The 16,326-nt window shown below is 41.4% G+C and overlaps 1 protein-coding gene across 5 annotated transcripts in view; it reads left to right on the forward strand.

The window, feature by feature from the left end:
* The first annotated feature begins 202 nt into the window (after positions 1-202).
* Positions 203-16,326, forward strand: part of khdrbs3 (KH domain containing, RNA binding, signal transduction associated 3) — a 181,596-nt gene continuing 165,472 nt past the window's right edge. For 3 of the 5 annotated variants that reach the window (XR_006311360.2, XR_006311361.2, XM_043687862.2), the window contains exons 1-2: positions 204-472; positions 628-719. Coding sequence is in view for 1 of the 5 variants with exons in the window: in XM_043687862.2 (XP_043543797.1) it covers positions 629-719 (91 nt within the window). In the remaining 4 variants the exon portion in view is untranslated. Of the gene's footprint in view, positions 473-627; positions 720-16,326 lie in introns of all 5 variants that reach the window. The other 2 variants (XR_015757037.1, XR_015757038.1) reach the window with 1 other exon arrangement.

Below are 16,326 nucleotides of genomic sequence, written 5' to 3' on the forward strand. Positions count from 1 at the left end.
CTTTGAGGGGGCAGAGGGAGGGGGGGAAACGACTCCACGAAAAGCCCGGCTCCTATTGGCGAGGGCTGGATTGTCTCGCGACCGCCGGTAGCCACGGTCCAATAAGCGAGCACGGCCGGCCGTCTGATTGACGTGTGACCGACCAATGGCGCGAATGGGGGGGGGGGCGGTGAGCTGGAGGAGAGGCTGCGGACGGTTATTTTTGATTTCTATTTCTCTGCTTACCCCCTCCCCTCATCGTCCTTTATAATCTGCGTTGTCGCTTGAAGTGGAGGGAAGGGGAGGGGGAAAAAAAACCAAAAAAAAATAAAGAGACGAGGGCGAGGAAAGAGCAGAGCAGGAGTGAATTGAATTGAAGTGTGTGTTTGTCTGAGTGAGAGAAAAGATAAACAGCAGAGGGACACGAGGGCGGCATTGACACCTCGGAGCCGGGATCTTTACTCTCCTTCGGAATCGGGGTTCTTTTCCCTCGGTACTATATTTCAATTCTTTTTCTTTTGTTTTTAGTATTAAGTGTACCGGTCGCGGTAAATTCTGCCGGCCGAGCCGGACGCTTTTTAATTTTTCTTCTCCCCCTTTTTACATTGAATAACTAAAATCATCCGAATCGCCCCTTTTGCTACACAGGATGGAGGATAACAAGTACTTACCCGAGCTGATGGCCGAGAAGGACAGTCTGGACCCGTCTTTCATCCATGCCACCCGGCTGGTGACAGCAGGTAGAAGAACAATATCTTTTATCGCATAAATAAACGCAAACTTTCCAATTGTTCTTCATGGGGAAGACGCATATTCACAGCAGATCGCTAAATTAGAACGCATTGGAGCATTTATTTTAAAAGAAAGTTGATTGAGAGAACCTGATTTGTTTTTTTACAATTTTGTGTTTTGGCTATTCTGTGAGGGTGTCAAAATAGTTACGGATTGAATGGGAATTTTCTGATTTTTTTTCTCTTCCTAGAATCAGTAAGGTTTGTGCTGTTGCCGTTGCCTGTTAGTTTTGCACACTCCTGAATACCCAGACATTTCTTCTCATCCAAGGGGGCATGTGTCTGATTTTAATTTTTTTTTAAAAAATTGGCTTTTCTTCTCTAAAGGTAGATTTGAAGAGTTAGTTTTGTTGAGCAGTTTACACGATTGAGACTTGTGTGTAGGTTTGCAAATGCAGGCAGAAAAAAATGCCTCCGAGCTTTCTTTTAAATCGCTTGATGTGTTCTTGGTTTCATTCGTGTCTGAGTATTTAGTGTACTCTTGTTGAATCATACTTCAGCATAGGTTAATTGGGCAGCGTGTTTGGTCCTGTGAACATTTATAGGATAACTTTTTTTCCGTTGTCTTAAAATTTCCTTTTAAAAATATATGTATGTAGAGACAGTAAACTCGATGTAAAATGAAATGACTTTAGGTTGTGGGACAGGAATTCTACATATATCTAAAAGACCTATTTTTGAATATACAATGCATCAGTTAAATTGCTTGTATGGACTGAAGAAATGTCACTCATTAAAGTCATTATTTGCAAGGAAGGAGACTTGTAGTAAAAACTGGATCCTTCAAAGAATAAAATTGTTGGTGCTACTTCCAGCTGAATGTCAGAAGATGGTTTCAGTGTTCTTTGATTTATTTTGGTGTCTTCAAGCAGTGCTTTGGGAGAAGTTTGGAAAGATGGGTTAGCATAAAGTATACCAGTACCAAAATATATAGATAAGTCAAAACCTAAGGCAAAATTGGTCTCCAGTTGACTGATGGCTGGGTATAAATAACAATTCTTCTTTGGTAGTCTTTATTTTAATTGAATGCATAGTTAACTTTGATATGCCAAAGGTTTAACTCATTTATGCATTTGTTGATGCATTTCAAGTTTAGTGGTTTTTGATTTTGAGCTGAGCTGCCATTAAACAAACAAAGATTAAAGCGTATCTTGGCTAATGTTTCATTTAATTAAAATAAGACTTCATCAATTAAGAAATATTGTTTCATGAATGTAATAATGTCTTTTGTGTGCTGACTGACCTGTATGTAAAGTTTTAGTAGTTGACTAAAGATTTTGTAAATGCACATGTGGTATCTAACAATCTGAAGTTTATTATAAAAATACAGATGTTTTGTTTACAATATTTTCTCAGGGTGGCAACTTATTGTTAACTTTAAAAGTTATCTGATGAAAATGTTGTATATGCATCTTTTGACTTGGTACATTTTACAGGCATGCTACCTTTACTGTTGCCTTACTGTTGTGAATTTTTATGATGGGAAGCCTGGAAGTTTTAATAGAATGTCAAACCCTCCAATACCTTGGTTAGCTAAAATTACAGTGGAAGGGTTTTTTAAGGAGAAAAGTATAAAGGTTTTTGGAGTAGTTGGTTGATGTGCATTTTTATTACAGTTGTTGCCAATATGTTCACATGAAGCTGCTGATGTTCTAAGTGTAACTAACTCGACTGTGTGAGGCAGTTTTGGGAATGGAGGCCATACCAAAGAAATAAGTGAATGGATATTATTAGTATTTTTGGCTGCAAATCTAGCATGTGGTGTGGGCATTCTGCCCACGCACCTCCATGACAAATAGCAGTATGCAGCATGTAATGAATGACACCCATTTATACTTGCTTTTGGAAGCACTTTACTTCAGTAGTTTAGGGAGAAATCAATAGTGTATGCCTCCGGAGGCGCGACTGCTGGCTTGTTTTTCAGGTCACTTCCACTCGAATCCAGGGCTGCTTCCTGTTGTTTCTTTGCAATACAAATGAAACTTGGTTGAATCAAACTTGGAACCACTTTGTGACTGTGTTTCTTTAAATGCTGTTATGTTCTTTTGTTAATCATAAAATGGGTTTTGTGTGTTAAATTGTATGCTTGCATTTGGTGGGGTTGAAGTCACTTGACTCTACATTCTTTTAAATATAAGTAAGCTTTTCAACTGATCTGAAATTCACATTGGTGAACTAGAATGCGATGAACAGTTAATCATTTAAATATGGAAAAGTAGGCAGGTGGTTCAAGGAACAACCTTGGTCCTTGTACATCTGCAGTCACTAGAAACAATTTATCGGATCAACTATCTGTAACATTTTCTTTTCTGCAGAATTTGGCAAGAATACAGCAAAATACTCTTTATTTTGTATTAAGTGTACATTCTAATTTAAGTATAATATTTTAGAATGAAAAGATTTCTAAATTATTTAAATAACCCTTTTTCAGTCCTATTGGTTGCACTTGTAATCTTCAAATCCAAGGGCTTGGAAAATCGTTAAATCTAATTATGCTAAAATTGGAATGTTCTGACTGTGTGCAGACTTGATATCTATTATTTATAGAGCTAACCTGAAATTGATAACCATGTACTTAAGATACCAGGTTATCTGCTGTCATAACTAGCTTGTGATATTTTGTGAGCAGAAGTGAATGTATTGTGAATTTGCCACACTGATGCTGAAAATTTGAGAAGACTATTTTCTCTTAATATTTTATGCTCCTGACGGGTACATTCTGTGTAATATTTGGAGGAGATAGAATTTTATTTAAAGCGAGAACGAATTCAACGATCCTCTAAATTCATCGTACGAAACAAAGAAGTGACTCAATACGAGGGTTGGACATTGTGATTGGATTAAACGTTAGATTTGTTGTGCATTAATTATATTTATTTATTTCAAATAATAATGGTTTATAAATTATGTTAAAGCATCTGCGGAGTTGAGCTGATCAGCCAATTGTAAGGATGATATGTCTTAACAACTGTAGAATTGAAGTGACGATACAGTAGTGGCATGACTATTTCAAATTATACTGTTCAATTTAATTGCAAAAGAAAAGTGTTGCGTGCCAGGTATTTTGACTCCAGCTAGTCAGACATATTATGACACGTACCTAGAAGAAGTGAGGCTTGAACCCAGACCTTCTGGGCTGTGGGCAGTGATACTACCACTACTGCAAGAGCCACAGTAGTGATGGGTTTTATGTTGGAGAGAAAGGGAGGTTTAAGGGAGAGGAGGAGCAAGTGGAACTGATCGTAAAACTACCCTAGAGCAAAAGACAAATTAAATGCTAATGGTAGTAGGGAAGTGATGTAGATGAGGCATAAGTGTTAATGGTATATGTTAATAGCAGAAAATAGGCCAGCTCTACTCAGAATAAACACCAGCAAGCAAGTTAAGGTGGTGGGGGTGGTGTTGTGGGGTAAATCAAACTGAGGACAGTGTTCATGGCCTGAAGCAGAAAATAAGCTAGTGCTCTGGCAATTTGTATTGGATTTCATAGAAACTTTGCAGCAGGTCTGAGATAGAAATGTTGGATAAGAGCAAGATGATGTATTGAAATGGCAAGTGACCGGAAGATCAGAATTGTTTTTGCAGACAAAGCAGAGGTGTTCAACAAAGTGGTTACTAGTGTGCATTTGGTCTACTGAATATAGAGGAAACAGTAATGTGATCGGCAAATGCCATAAATTAGATTGAAAGAAAGAAAAGTAAGTCTGTGCTTTACCTCTAAAGTGTGTTTTGACTGTTAAACAGGGGTGGATTGCAAGTGGTTAGGAATATATTACGGTTTGGGATGGTGTGATGGATGTTAGTAGTGAAGTAGTGACGGAGTGGACCAGGATGTTGCAAAAGGAAAAGTCACTTGGAATGCTGATGGGGGTGGTGAAGATGTCTTGAGGCAGTACTTCAGACAGCAGCAGATGATCCTTTTGAATGTGGATGCTAGTGGGGTGGCAGATAAGATCATTTTGGTTTGGGAGGAAGGAGAACGTGTGAGGACAAGTGCAGCAAGTGTGCTGGGCATAGCTAACGTCCCTATCAACCATGCAGGGAGAAATCATCAGTTGAGAATAAGGCGGGCATGTTGAAAGCAACCGATGGAAGGTCACATCGGAGCAAATGTAACCGAGTTGGGGAAACTGGGAGAGTGGAATGGAGACCATTTTTACAAGAAGCATGTGTGGGAAAGTGTAGTCAAGAGAATTGAGGGAGTCATTGGGTTTGTGAAAAAAATTTGTTTCCATAAGGAAGAGTCAGGATGAAAGCAGGACGTAGCACCCATTCAGTTATCGACGTACGGAGAAAGTTACGGTAGTAACCCATTGAGTATTTGGGGAGTTCTCAACTAAGAGGGAAGTGCAGCTGAGACCAGAAAATGAGGTCCAGGTAGAGGAAGAGTATTGGAGATAAGTTCTTAAAAATGGTCTGTGAAACAGGGAGAGGACGTCTTTGCAAAGCGATATGTAATTTTCTTGTTTAGTTTCTTTAAGGTCTACAGAGACATTGAAGCCTTCTGTTCACCTTGTTCTTTGATTTTTTTTGTCCTTTTTATTTGAAGATTTGCTAATTCAAGTAAAGGAGCCTTACTTTTGATAAAACATAGTTTAGCCTTTTGAAGGAAGCGACTGTTTTCCTCCTAACAGTAATTTAGCCTTGTAGAACTGTTTTTCTAAAATGTCAGGATTTATACACCATTATATTTGAAAATGACTTTTAAGATGTTCTACGTTGAAAGGTTGAAATGATGATGATAAAAAATTAACATTTCTACATGGCTGATTAACATTACCATGGAGATGGATCTTGAAAAAGAAACAGCCTATAGATCATTATAGAATGGGCTGCAGGCTTTCCTGAAAACACCAATGAACCTCACAGGCTGCACAAAACTAAGAGCAGAGAGGTACTTCTTTAGGCAGCAAATTTCCATATTCACTACGTGCATGGTTGTTTAAACTCTTGTAAGCTCGGTCTCTTCAACTATGATTGAAAATTCAATATAGCTTTGGCTAGAGGGAGGGATCTTTCATTCATCCCTCACTGTGAAATTAGTTTGGGGAGTAGAAATAGGTAAACAACATTATAAGCCCTGACATTCTTAATAATACTGAGGATTGAAGACCAACAATCCATCCACAGTCACACTTACTCTGGTTGTTGTTAGCTGGTGTGAATATCTTGCAACCTTCTTCCCAGTAAAACAACATGGGGCAATTTTTTAAAGCTCCAACAACCAATCCACCCAGGCACCTTGTCAGGTATAAATCAGAACAAGTCATATTGCATTTTTCATTCCAACATTTATACTAAATTAACGAGACAATTCCAACAAACTTCACCTTTCATATTTTCTTAAAAGTAAATTCATTAACCTTATTTAATCAAATTAGAAAAACAGTGCTACAAGGTAAATTACTAATTTAAGAGAAAGACAGTCACTTCCTTTTAAAGGCTAAGCCACCTGGTAGTTATAAGGTATTTGGAAATCTAAATTGTTCATTGTTACCATAAATAAGGCTAATTAATAAGAACCCATGGTGTTAGGGGTAGTATATTAGCATGGATAGAGACTGACCAACCAGTGGAAGACAGAGTTGGGGCAAAGGGGTCACTTTTAGGATGGTAACCTGTGATTAGTGGGCCACAGGAATTAGTGCTATGGCAACAAATATTTGTTGTTTTTCTCCACTGTTTAAATAATGAAAGTGAATGTGTTAAGTTTGCAGGTTAGCACAAAAATGTTTGGGAAAGTAAGTAGTCAGGATTATGGAGTGACAAAAGGATATAGGTAAGTTGGGTGGAAACTTCATAATTGAATGTAATGTGGGAATGTGTGATGTTATGTACAGAGGAACTGAATATTTACATTGAGCAGGGCTGTAGAACACGGATTTGGGGTTCCTCAATTATGAATCACAAAACTTGTAGCCATATTCAGCAGGCAAGAGAAAAGGAAATAGACTGTATTAGCCTCTAGGAATTGGGTATAAAAGTAATGAAGTTTGGTTAAAATTAGACACCTCACTAGTCAATAAAGCTGGAAAACTGTGAACTATTTTACTCTCTCCTTTTTTATCTAAGGAAATGAAGGCAGTCCAGAAGAGGTTAATTGGGTTTATTCCAGGTGTGGAGGGGGTTTTCTGATGAGAAGTTGAGTATGTTGAGCCTGGACTAATTGGAATTTAGAAGAATAAGAAAAGGCCTTATTGAAGCATAAAGGTTTTGTTGGGGGTTGATAGGGTAGATGTGGAAAGCTTGTTTCCCTTTTGTGGGATGGTCTAAGACTAGGTGTAAGTAGTTGCCTGTTTAAGACACTCACTACCTTCAGAAAAAAAATCCTCATCTATGTGGAGTTGTCTGCCACAGAGCGCTATTGAGGCTGGTCATTAAGTATATTCAAGGCTGCGATTGATACAAACACTTTTTTTTTAAAAAGTTAGGAAATTGAGGATTATGGGTAAAAGGCAGAAAGGTGGAGTTATTTATTATTCACTCATGGGACATGGGCATTGCCTGCTTGTCCAGCATTTATTGCCCATGTCATGTTAAGGATGATCTTGCATAGTGGAGCAGACTGTGGGCTGAATGCTCTACTACTGATCCTGTGTCTTTGTACTTGAGAATATAAGAACTAGTTTGCTCTGGTACTTGGAGAAATACTTACACAGTTAAGACTAAGAGCAAAGTGTGGAAGGGTGGATTTTGGACATTTACAATGTTGCAGATGGGGTCTTTTCTGTACAAGGTGAGTTGCCTAGTAAATAGTATTTAGTCAATGCTGCTTTTTGTTTGGTTATTTGTTATAACGAAAACCTTGAATCTCATAGCTCCTCTTCAGTCATTCACTCCATTTTAATTTCTTAAGTTATTGATCTCTGGAAATTGTAACATATATTTTCCAAATATACTAATCAATTTTTTGTTTCTTCAGTTTTGTCAGATGCATTGAGAGATTCAGACTTTAAGTATTTGTTTCTGTTTGGTAAAACATCAGTGTAAAATCATTCAGAACATTTCACATTTTGGGTGGGATGGAATACAATTCACAACTTGCAAGAATCCATTTTGGTAGCAATGAGTGCTTCACACAGGAAAGTTTTTGGAAATTGGCTAATGTAATGGAATGAGTGCAATTAGATGTGAAAATCCAGATGAGTATTACTTGAAGGATTCTCCTTTTTTTTTAGATCTTAATAACCAATCAATACATCATAATGAATGGGCTATAGGATCTTGCAATGAATGGCTTAATTAGCTCAATTCCCTATTCTAGCCATCTAATCCGTACACAGGACTATTCATTACCTTGTTCAGTAGATTATGGAATCCTTGTGATCCTGTTACTGAGCATTGGTGTTAATTTGTTGTAAGTCTGTGTATTCGTTAACAAGCTCATGATAGCTCAGGGATTGTCACTATCTGTCTAATAATAGTTGTAATGTAAATTCCAAAGCACTTGATTTTACAGTGCAATGGCTGACATGGTTGAAGAATTTCCTGTTCCCAGTTCATAAAATCTGATTAAGGTTTCAATGTAACTGTAAAGGTAACCAAGCCATTATAATGTTGTCATTGGTCTCATAGCTAGAGAGTTTTCAAAAGCAAATTTTTTTTCATTGACGGGTGATGAGTCATATGTAATGACTTCAGTTTAGCAACCACAGAGCTTTGTTGTGGAGAATCTAAGCAACTCCTGCATTAGTGGGTTCTCAATGAATTTTGGAAGTAATTGTGCTATTTTGGGAATGTAGTTACTGCCATTCAACCACTCATTGACCAGGGCAAATGGCAAATTAAATATTTTATTACACTTGTATTTTGTTTTTAGGACTGTATTGTAGATAAGTGTTTTTATTTAGTTTGTTTTAAACCTTGACCTCCATCTATCAAGCTTTGGGTAGATTAAATCCTGTCGTCAGCAGGTTGTTTGTAATAAAAATACAAGAAGCAATTTGGTACTGAATACTGTGTGCTCTTGTGCCAGTAATTTTTGCTACACTTTTTTGCTGTTGTTATTTTTTTAAATTCTGAGCTGTATTAGTTGTATGCTAAATCCTGATGTGTTTTTGGAAGTCTCTTTTTCAACTAATTTGAGTAAACACTTCTATTAAACGACCCTGTCATATAATAGGGCCCTTGATTATGTATTTTTTTTGTCATGAGAAGTGGGCATCACTACCTAAGCCAGCATTTATTTAACATTGGACTCAGAATTGGAAGGGAACTAATATCCTGGCAGAGAGATTTGCTAGTGCTACTTGGGAGGCTTTAAACTAGTAAGGAGGCAGGGAGATGATGGTGAAAGGAGTCTGAGACAGGTATGGTTGAGAAGAGGAATAAGTGAAATAGTCAAGATAGGCAAGAGCAAAGTAGAGAATTAGGTAAGATTAATACTTTAAACTGCATTTATTTCAAAGTAAGAGGCCTGACACGTAAGGCAGATGAATCTAGGGCATGATTAGGAACATGGGACTGGAATATTATAACTATTACAGAAATGTGGCTCAGGGCTAGATAAGACTGGCAGCTTAATGTTCCAGGATATGGATGCTTAAAGGAATGACAGAAAGAAGGTGCAAGAGAAAAGGGAGAGTGGTGTTTTTGATTCGGGATAACATTTTATGCCTGTACTTGGAGAGGATATTCCTGAGAGCAACTCCAGGCAAGTTATTTGGATGGAACTGAGAAATAAGAAAAGGATGATCCCCTAATTGGGGTTGTACTACAGACCCCTCAATAGTCAGTGGGCAATTGAGAAGCAAATTTAAAGGCAATGTCAGATATCTGTAAGAATGATAGCATTGTAATGGTAGAGTATTTTGACTTTCCAATCAAAGACTGGAAATGCCATTGTGTTGTGTTTGGATGGTGTCTAATTTGCTTAATGGGTATAAGAACATTTCCTTGTTCAGTATGTGGATGAACCCCTATAAGAAGGAGCAAAACTTGGGGCCCCCTCCTTGGGAAATAAGGCAGGGCAAGTGATTGCGGTGTCAGTGCAGTGCACTTTAGGACTGATGATCATAGTTCTGTTAGCTTTTAAAATAGTAAAGGAGAGCCCTGGTGTAAAAAGTTGAAGTGTGGTGCTGGAAAAGCACATCTGATCAGGCAGTATTCAAGGAGCAGGAGAATCGGATTTTCGAGCATAAGTTCTTCTGGAATGAGGGGGGTGGGGCCCAAGGGGGTTGAGAGATAAATGGATGGAGGGTGGGGCTGGGGAAAGGTAGTTGGGCATGTGACAGGTAGACGAAAGGTTGCAGAGGAGGGTGGAATGGATAGGTGGGAACGAAGGTGGACAGCTCAAGAAAGAGGTGCAGAGTTGGAAGATTGGGTCTTGGATAAGTTGGAGAGAAGGGAAATGGGGAAACTGGTGAAATCCACATTGATCCCATGTGGTTGAAGAGTCCCAAGGCAGAAGATGAGGTGGTTCTTCCTCCAGGCATCAGCTGGCTAGAGTTTGGTAGAGTATGTCCTTGGTGCCTCCCAGCTCCTTCCCCTTCCCCTGCCTCTGCAAGAAGTGCAAAACCTGTGTCCACACCTACTACCCCCACCCCAACCTCTGTCCAAGGCTCCAAAAGACTGCACCCACCTCATCTAAAAGGTAAAGTTGGAAATTGGGAGAGGCTGTTTGAAGGTAAAAGGACAGTTGGAAAGTGGAAGGCCTTCAAAAATAAGGTAACAAGAGTCTGGAGACAGCATGTTCTTGTTCGTGTGAAGGCCAGGGCGGGTAGATGAAGGGAATGCTGGATGACTAGATAACTTGTGACTCTAGTCAAGAAAAAGGAGACATGATAGGTATTGGCAGTTGGGATTTAATGAATCCCTTTGAGTCTCAGGGAAGTAGGAATATATTTGAGGGAAATCAGAAGATTAAAAAGGGGACATGAGATAGCTTTGGCAAATAGTATGAACAAAAATTCAAAAATTCTACCATCACACTAAGGGCACAAGATTAACTAGGGAGAGAATAATCCCTTTAAAGATTCACAAGGCCATCTTTGTGAGAGACCTCCAGAAATGGATGAGACAATGAAGGAGTCTTTTGTCTGTGTTTACTGTGGAGAAGGATATGGAAGCTAGAGAACTTTGAGAAATAAATAGATATCTTTAAATCTCCACATTAGAGGAGAAGGTGCTGGACATCTGAAAATGCATAAAGGTTGGTAAATCTCTGGGACCTGATCAGGTGTATTCTAGAACTTTGTGGGAAGCTAGAGAAGTGATTGCTGGGCCCCTTGCTGAGATGTTTGTCATCAGTAGCCATGGGTGAGGTGCTGGAAGACTGGAGGGTGGCTGATACGGTGCCATTATTTAAGAATGGTGGTAAGGAAAAGCTAGGGAACTATAGACCAGTGAGCCTGATGTCAGTAGTGGGGCAAATTGTTGGAGGGGATTCTGAAGGACTGGATTTACATGTATTTGGAAAGGTAAGAACTGATTAGGGACAATCAATGTGGGAAGACCATTCTCATTAACTTGATTGAGATTTTTGAAGAAATTCCAAAGATTGATGAAGCAGAGCAGTGGACATTGCCTTGCTGAAGTCCACACAGACATTCAACAAGGTTCTGCATGACAGACTGGTTAGCAAGGTTAGATCACATGGAATCCAGGGAGAGCTGGCCATTTGGATACAAAATTGGCTTGAAGAGAGTTGTGGTGGAGGGTTGAAACTTTATTGCTGGAACAGCACAGCAGGTCAGGCAGCATCCAGGGAACAGGAGATTCGACGTTTCGGGCACAGGCCCTTCTTCAGGTGGAGGGTTGTTTTATAGACTGGAGGCCAGTGACCAGCGGTGTGCCATAAGATTGCTGCTGGGTCCACTGCTTTTTGTCATAAATGATTTGGTTGTGAACATAGGAGCAATAGTAAGTATTGCAGATGGCACCAAAATTGGAGTAGTGGGCACTGAAGGCTATAATGTGACCTTGATCAAATGGGCAAATGGACTGAGGAATGGTAGATGGTGTTTAATTTAGATGAATGTGTTGCATTTTTGTAAGGCAAATCAGGGCAGGACTTGCACTTAATGGTAAGTTCTGGGGGAGTATTGCCAAACAGAGACATTGGGGTGCACGTTCATAGTTCCTTGAAGGTGGAGTCACCGTTTGACAGGGTAGTGAAGGAGGAGTTTAGTACAGTTCCCTTTATTGGTCACTGCATTGATTATGGGAATTAGGATGTCATGTGGCTGTACAGGACATTGGTTAGGCCATTTTTGGAATACTACATTTAATTCTAGTCTACTGGCTATGGAAAGGATTTTTGGGGTCAAAGTGTGGCACTGAAAAGCATAGCAGATTGGGCAGCATCCAAGGAGCACAAGAATCAATGTTTTGGGTGTAAACCCTTCATGAAAGAGTTCAGAAAAGATTTACAAGGATGTTTCCTGTGGTTGGAAGGTTTGAGTTAGTGGGAGAGGCTGAAATAGGCTGGATCTATTTTACCTGGAGCATCTGAGGTTTGGGGGTGACCTTACAGGGGTTTATAAAATCATGAGGCCTGGATAGGGTGATCTGCCAAAATCTCTTTCCCAGGGTAGGGAAGTCAAAAACTAGAGGGCATAGGTTTAAGGTGAGAGGGAAAAGATGTTAAAGGGATCTAAGGGGCAACTTTTCATGCAGAAGATGTGTGTATGGAATGAGCTGCCAGAGGAAGTGGTGAAGGTACAACTACAACATTCATAAAATTATCTGAATGGGTACATGAGTGGAAAGGATTTAGAGGCATGTAGGCCAAATGCCAGCAAATGGGACTAGATTAATTTAGGATATCTAGTCGGCATGGAGTTGGACTGAAAGATCTGTTTCCGTGCTGTATAACTCTGACTTGTGAAGAAATATTAGTTTAATTCCAAGTCAGGATGGTATGTGACTTGGAGAGGAATTTGGTGGTGTTCATTTTGTATCTGCTACTCTTTAGTAGAACAAGAGATTACAAATATGTAAGTTACTGTCTAATGAGTCCTGATGAGTTACTGTGGTACACACTGTGGATTGGTGGTGGAGGACTGAATATTGAAGGTGTTCGGAGTGTTAAGAGGGCTGCTTTGTCTTGGATAGTATTGAGTTCCGTGAGCTGCACTCAGAGGCAATTGGAAAGTTCTTTCACACCCCTTACTTGTGCCTGTTAGATGGTGAGCAGGGCTTTGAGGAGTTATATGAATTTTAATCACTGCAGGTTTCCCAACCTCTGACCCGCTCCTGTAGCGAGGGTATTTATATGGCTAGTTCAGTTTCTGTCCACTAGCCCCAGCATGTTATCAGTGGGGGATTCTGTGATAGTACTATCGCACTTGAAGGGATGATGGTTAGAATCTATCTTGTTAAAAATGGTTTTGGACAGCATTTGTAGCACTAATGTTACTTGCTGCTTATCATCCTATTTCTGTCAATGGACATGGGTAATGTCAGTAACTGAGGACTCACTGATGCTGACAACTGTGTGTAATTGTCAGTGAGTGGCCCCACTGCTGACCTTTTGATGAAGCAACTGATTGGCCTAGTAAATTATTCTGAGGAACTCTTGATGAAATGATTTACTGACTTCCAAAAATCCTAACCATCTTCCTTTTTAGATATTCTGTGGAGAGTTTTCTACAATCCTAATTGACTTTAGTTTTGCTCAGGTTTCTTGGCGCCACACTTGGTCAAATGCAGCCTTGATGTGCGCTCATTTCCCCACTGGGGTTCCGCTCTTTTTTTTTTTGTTCATGCTTGAATCAAGGCTGCAACAAGGTCAGGAGTTGAGTGGTCCTGCTGGAACCCAAGTGAATACCAGCAAGCAGGCTATTAAGTGCTATTTGGTAGCACTGTTGAAGACCCCTTGTATCACTTCACTACTGACCTGCAGACTGGTGTGATAATTGGTTTGGTTTGTCCTGTTTTTTATGTACAGGACTGTGGTGAAAGGGTTAAAATTGTGTCCCAATACATGTGTGAATCTAACCGAAAATGGAAGGTGTCGCTTAGTCCCGTGTGAATCTTGTTATACACCTTCCCGTGTGAATCTTCTTATCTGTATGTAACCAGAATGGAATGTGTTTTTTAGCCTTGCTCTGCTGTTCACATGAATGTTTATATCTGGAAAAGGGTATATCAGCTGGAGAAGTCTCCAGTTCGGTGAGTCTGCTCCGGGGTTACGTTTAACCGCCGAGTGTGGGTTGTTGGCAACCGCTCTACAAGAACTGACGGCTCCCAGTTTTGGTAACACGTAGAGTGAGTATAAACCAGACCCGTTGTAAGTACGAGACTGGTTGTGGGGACACTGCGGGGAATAAAACTATATTCTAGCAGACTCGCCTCTTGGCTGTTTGTTCTGTGTCAGACTACTTTCCTGCGAGCCTGGTCCTTGACCTTGAGAATTTTTTTAAAACATTTTGGCGTAGTCGGCAGGATCAATCGCAATTGAGGAAAGATTTTGATACAGAACAATGTTTTGGAAAAAGGCTAAGAAACCAGAGGAACAAACTGTGGAGGTCCTGACCGTCCCGGGATGGCATGGGCCGTGGCATGGCGTGGCAGTTTGTTTGAGAAATGGTGGGGGGCGACCGGAGGACTGGGAGGCCGAGGGCGTAGGAACCCCAGGGTCGCTGCTGTCCACCCTTGAGAGGATCCCAGTCCTGCCGAAGAACCCATTGCCTGGGGTACAGCGGAGGATGTGGGCCTGTGCGGCAGCTTGTAGACAACAGTCAGACAAGCGCCAAAAAGCTGAAGCAGAATTAGCCCTCCTGAAACATGAGCAGGGACTCAGTTCGGGAGATGCCTCTATGTTGAGGCAGGAAATTATGAAGTTAAAAGCTGAATTGACAGCATTAACTGAACTAGCAGGACGAACTATTATGTATTTGTCTGCTAAGAAACGGAAAGAGAAAAGGAAGGTCCCTCGAACCCCGGACCCGGTACAAGTACGGGCGTTTGTAGCCCAGTTAAATAACGGGGATCGGTGGGATATCGATCATTGGGATGGGAACATTTGGGGAGATTTAGATGATCAGTACGAAGAGGACCCACCCGTACTCCAAGCTAAACCAGTGGTTAGGAGAAAGCAGGTTCAGAGACGTCTCCCAGTGCAACGGGAGGTAATGTTAGATGAGAAAGGAAACCCTATACGGAATGAACAAGGGGAGGCAATTATGCATGAATTACCGCGGGCCCAGCCTCCCGCAGAATTCTCTGAATTAACGGAAGACTTCACTACCGATGAGGTGCTGTTTATCACCCAGAAAACCCGACGTAATCCTGGGGAGCCGTTAGAGCTATGGCTAATTCGGCTCCTCGAGGAAGGGGGGCAACAAGTGCAGGTAGACTATCAGGATGCTCCCAAGTTTGGTGGATTAGCAAAGGATGCTGCCATAGACCTGGGGTACCGCAACCAAGCCAAGGATATGGTAATAGATCGCAGTATGGGGACCCTATTTGGGATGTATGCCAGGGCAGTGGCCGAACAGTATCCCTTCCCGTCCGATTGGCCCCCCTTGGAAGGAACTTGGACAACGATTAAGGAAGGGGTTCAGAGGCTAACCCGTTTGTGTGTGCGGGATGCCCTGTTGCTGGGAGTGCTGGACGAGGTAGATAACACAAATGTTAGTAGACAGACTAGAGACCATCTAGTGAAGACTGCCCCCCCCCATTATAAACCACTGTTATTAACCATAATGTTGAGTGGACGGGGAGAAACCCTAGGAGATGCCCGTAGTATGATGAGGGAGATGGGTGGTTTGGGGGATTGGGGACCCACAACCCGTGCTTCTCAGGGGGGCACGGAGGGGCGTCGCCCTGAGGCTCGAGCAGGGGGAAAAGTAAACCCTAATCAAGGAAGTAACCAAGGCCCCTCACGGCGTGCTTTGTGGCAAGCTTTGATACGGGCGCAGGTCCCAGCATCGGAGATTGATGGCCTACCTACACCGGAATTAAAAGACTTATGCAGACGAAAGGGACTGAAGGTGTCCCGGGTAGAGACGGAGTCCCGACCCACTATGGAAGACCTAGTGGAATTACTAACACAAAAATGTCAGACACGGGGTCCGGTTGTTAATGAGCCTCGAAGGGGTAGAACTTCCACTTCCCAGCGGTGGGAATCCTCGGAGGACGAGGAGGAGGAGGAGGTACGGCCTCCCCTCCGAGAGTGTTATAAAGTGGATAGGCGTGGCCGGAAACCTAGTAAGAAAGGCAAGAACAAAGAAGGGCGAGGCAAACGTCTTTACCCAGTGCTGTCTGGGGAAGATGAATGGGAGGAACAATAGGAATCGGGCCAAGCCCCAAGGGTTTGCCCACGAACGAGCCAATGGTCAGCAGACGACATTCGACCTCATGTATCATTGACTATCTATTGGCGCAAATCCGTCCAAACCGTTATGGCTCTAGTGGACACAGGGGCGGAGGCCACCTTAATCTATGGGACGCCCCATAAGTTTAAAGGAACCCCAGTCACGCTGGTTGGGCTGGGAGGTAATCTGATTGAAGGAAGAACAGTACAATTGCCCCTAAAGATAGGTACAATGCCCATTAAAACTTATTCAATTATCATTACACCGGTTAGAGAATGGATCCTGGGAATGGACAT

Source organism: Chiloscyllium plagiosum, unplaced genomic scaffold, assembly GCF_037043375.1.
Source record: "Chiloscyllium plagiosum isolate Xiang-an unplaced genomic scaffold, Cpla_swu_hap1 HiC_scaffold_4, whole genome shotgun sequence".
NCBI lineage: Eukaryota > Metazoa > Chordata > Chondrichthyes > Orectolobiformes > Hemiscylliidae > Chiloscyllium > Chiloscyllium plagiosum.